The 3,754-nt window shown below is 39.7% G+C and overlaps 1 protein-coding gene across 1 annotated transcript in view; it reads left to right on the forward strand.

Annotated features, from left to right (window-relative positions):
- rap1aa (RAP1A, member of RAS oncogene family a) overlaps positions 1 to 3,103 on the forward strand; it is a 9,230-nt gene extending 6,127 nt beyond the window's left edge. Inside the window, exons 4-6 of the mRNA XM_020617793.1 lie at positions 157 to 306; positions 1,625 to 1,740; positions 2,561 to 3,103. Coding sequence (XP_020473449.1) covers positions 157 to 306; positions 1,625 to 1,711 — 237 coding nt within the window. The 3' untranslated portion in view covers positions 1,712 to 1,740; positions 2,561 to 3,103. The remainder of the gene's footprint in view (positions 1 to 156; positions 307 to 1,624; positions 1,741 to 2,560) is intronic.
- The last annotated feature ends 651 nt before the right edge of the window (positions 3,104 to 3,754 follow it).

The following is a 3,754-nucleotide window of genomic DNA, read 5'->3' on the forward strand; positions in this document are numbered from 1 at the left end:
TATATATATATATACACACGCACAGCATGTTCAGTGTGAGCTTTAGTTATTCATAGTCTGCTGGATATGAGATCATGATCAGATTTGTTCATATTTGCTGTGTAACTGATCAAGATGCTGCTTTGAATCTTGAACCTCTGACATTTTCTGTGAACCAATCAGGTTCCTATGATCCTGGTGGGAAACAAATGTGACCTGGAAGACGAGCGCGTGGTCGGCAAGGAGCAGGGTCAGAACTTGGCCCGACAGTGGAGCAATTGTGCCTTTTTAGAGACTTCAGCTAAATCAAAGATCAATGTTAATGAGGTAAGTCCTAATACTACATAGGGCTGGTTTGGTATATTTATTTTATTTTATGTTTATCCATATAGGGATATATAGCACAAATCAGTGCCTCGTATCACTCAGGAACATCCTCTCTGAAAATGTTGCTGAAAATCGGGTCCTTGCACCTGTTACTTCCAGACTGGAAGTAACAGGATGTCCTAGTAAGTCCCTAAAAAGCCTCCAGTTAATCCAAAATGCTGCAGCCAGAGTACTGACAGGAACTAGCAAGAGAGATCATATCTCTCCCATATTAGCTTCTCTCCACTGGCTCCCTGTAAAATTCAGAATAGAATTTAAAATCCTTCTCCTAACATACAAAGCCCTTAATGACAAGGCTCCATCATATCTTAAAGACCTCGTAGAGCCTTATCATCCTAACAGAGCACTTCGCTCTCAGAGTGCAGGTTTACTTGTGGTTCCTAGAGTCCACAGAAGCAGAATGGGAGGCAGAGCCTTTAGCTATCAAGCTCCTCTCCTATGGAACCAACTCCCAGTCTCAGTTCAGGAGGCGGACACCCTCTCTACCTTTAAGATTAGACTTTAAGCTTTATCAAAAAGGAAAGTCTTTAGTTAGTTTGACATAATCAATGATAAAACAACAATATTATATGGAATAGTATTATAATACTGTATAATGTTATGTATGTAAATGGCGTGTCTATATATATGTAGTGTGTATATGGTGGATTATAAATGAATATTGTTTAAATAATGAATGTGAACAGATTAGTTTAATCATTATAGTGTGAAATTGTTACCGTTGTCTTGAAAAGCAATAATTCCCCAAATCTCAGTACAACATTACAGAGTTGCAATGAAAAGATAGGGTGGATTCCATTTGACAGTGGGGTGGAGAGGCCCACATGTTGATGGACCCCTCCCTCACCAAAAAACCTAAAATAAAGGAGGATTTACCAGATGGCGCCTTACTTTTGCCTGTAGATGTCCCCTGGGTTACTGAAGTGATCAAAACTTGACATGTCTAGCTTCTTACAAACACAACAGCAGTGTGATCTCATCATCTTGTCCAAAATTTAAATATATAGCTTTAATAATTTCCTGAGAGGCCCGATTGTTCTCGATGGTGCTTGAATGGAGACTGATCTTTTGAAAGTGAAACCATGTGAAAGTCCGACTCGAACGTTTGTGTCAGCAGAAGTGGATTTGTTTTGACAACCTCTTCCCTACGCAGCTCATACTCCCATTTGATGAGGAAATGGTTAAAATGGCATCAGCTGCTTTCCGCTGTGAGCTCAAAGTACTGTGATGGCTGAGGAAAAATGTTCTTCTGTTGTAGATTTTCTATGATCTGGTGCGACAGATCAACAGAAAAACACCGATGGAAAAGAAGACAAAAAAGAAGTCAAGTTGCACACTGCTCTAAAATGCCCGCCCACAGCAGCTCCCGGCCAGGTGAGTGGGCGTCATGCGCTCCCGCTGCTCGCTCAGCTCTGGAGTCTAATTGAATATTTAGAGGTCTACTGCAGTAATTATCCAAGTAATTTCATTAATTTTGACAGAAGAATACCAGGCAGTGCATTGTAATAACAGGATGAACTCAGTAAGTGAACTGAAAGCATCTTTGGTATATTTGAAACAGTGATGACTCAGTAATCTAAGTCTCCTGGCAGGGAATTGTCAATTAAAACCTGTTGTAGTCTTGTGGTACAGCGAGTTATAGTTAGTTTGTTTCAAGATGTACTGATGAATGGAAGGTTGATTTTAGGGAAACCTGGAATCAACGTCAACAGTCACTGCAGTTAGTTTGTAAGGTTTTATGTAAATATCTGAGGTTGTCAGCCTGTAATGAATGTTGTGGCTCCACCTGCTGTTGGAGCATTGTAACTGGCATTGTCCCAGTGCTACTGCATGTGGCTTGTCCACTGCTGGACATCGATCAGTTCTTAGCTTCTGATTTAAAACGGCTAGAGAAGATGTGATAGGTTCAGTGAGTTTATCTAAGTGACTATAACTTCTAATGGGTCATTCTCGCCCCTGTGAGGTTCACTGAAATCTTCAGGTGTTTATCAAACAACTTGAAGGGGGTTCACTCGTACTGATGAGCCTACGGAGAGTTATCACCTGAATTTGCAGCTCCTTTCAGATTTATGGAGCTACATAGTTAGTTCCAGCTCTTTATTTAGTTGTTTGCAACTTTACTGCTTCAGTTCTTTCACCTCATTTACAGTCACTTGTGCTGATGATGTTGGTTTTTTTTTTTCCTTGCTTGCAGAAACTTGTCATGATTAACGGTTTCCCAGTGGATTGTACCAGCATTCCAAGTCCTCTCCAGAATATTTTGAAAAGGGCTGACGGATACTTCACCACTCTCAAAATGGCTGGAGATGGCCCATACTCTCAAGATGCTGCTCTTTGCTTTTTAATGGCAAATCCATCTTTTTTTCATATTGTCAGCCTGATGACAACTGTTTTTCATCTTTTCTTTTTTTCTCCAAGGTGTCTTTCTGTTGGAAATGTCAGTGAGAAAGACAAAACCATGGGTTTAAATCCATATATGAGAACTAAAATGTTATATTAATCATAATCTTTGGCATATTGTGACAGTTCCATGTGAAATGTTGGCCTTCTCATACATTTCTGCACTAACGGTGTCAACAAAGATGCGTCATTGTCCATAAGTTAGTTGCTCCTACTTACGGGGATGTGTATTGATAACATCTTTTCTAAGTGACTGTTTTATATTCAGAGCTGCAAGCCTTCCATGTTTCCCATAATATATTCTTCCATTTTTGCATAATAAAGCTAAGGAAATTTAGTATTTTATAGACTGATGGGGGAAAACGGTGTATTCTGATTTGTCTCGAGGCTGAAAATGTTGTACTAAACCGAGTCTACTGCTTCTTGTTACCCTGTCACAGGTGATTTTCCAGCTTTTATGAATGATTAAATTTTAGTACATTTTCATTATTTTTGTGTTGGTTTTTTGCCTTATTGAAAATGTTGCTAGGTGTCTTAAATATTTTATAGATGTTTTAATAATTGTGAAACAGTTCTAAATGTTTACTGTTTCTGATTTGCTCGTAGTATCTGGGATAGAACTGCTGACTCTGAACAAGACTACCGATGATGATGATGATTTCTTAATCATATGTTTTATCAGGCAACAGATGAAGCTGGTAATGTGCTCGTCATGTTCCGGTCACACTCACAGGATCAGTACTTCTGAGACGGCCTTCGACAATCTACAAGTGTAGCTAATACTTGCTATAAACGAGCTGCAAGCTAGCAGAGCTTCACCAGGGGTGCTGGCTCAGCTGATTTGCAGTGAAAGAGGAACTGTGACTCCAAATTCTCAGCAGCAGCAGAAACACACAGGAAGTGAAGTGAAGGCAGTATAAAAATAAAAAATAAAAAACCCCAGACTGATCAGATTGTGGTCCAGGGCACGTGAAGACGAAAGAGGCTC

This window comes from Monopterus albus, unplaced genomic scaffold, assembly GCF_001952655.1.
Source record: "Monopterus albus unplaced genomic scaffold, M_albus_1.0 scaffold194.1, whole genome shotgun sequence".
Classification (NCBI taxonomy): domain Eukaryota; kingdom Metazoa; phylum Chordata; class Actinopteri; order Synbranchiformes; family Synbranchidae; genus Monopterus; species Monopterus albus.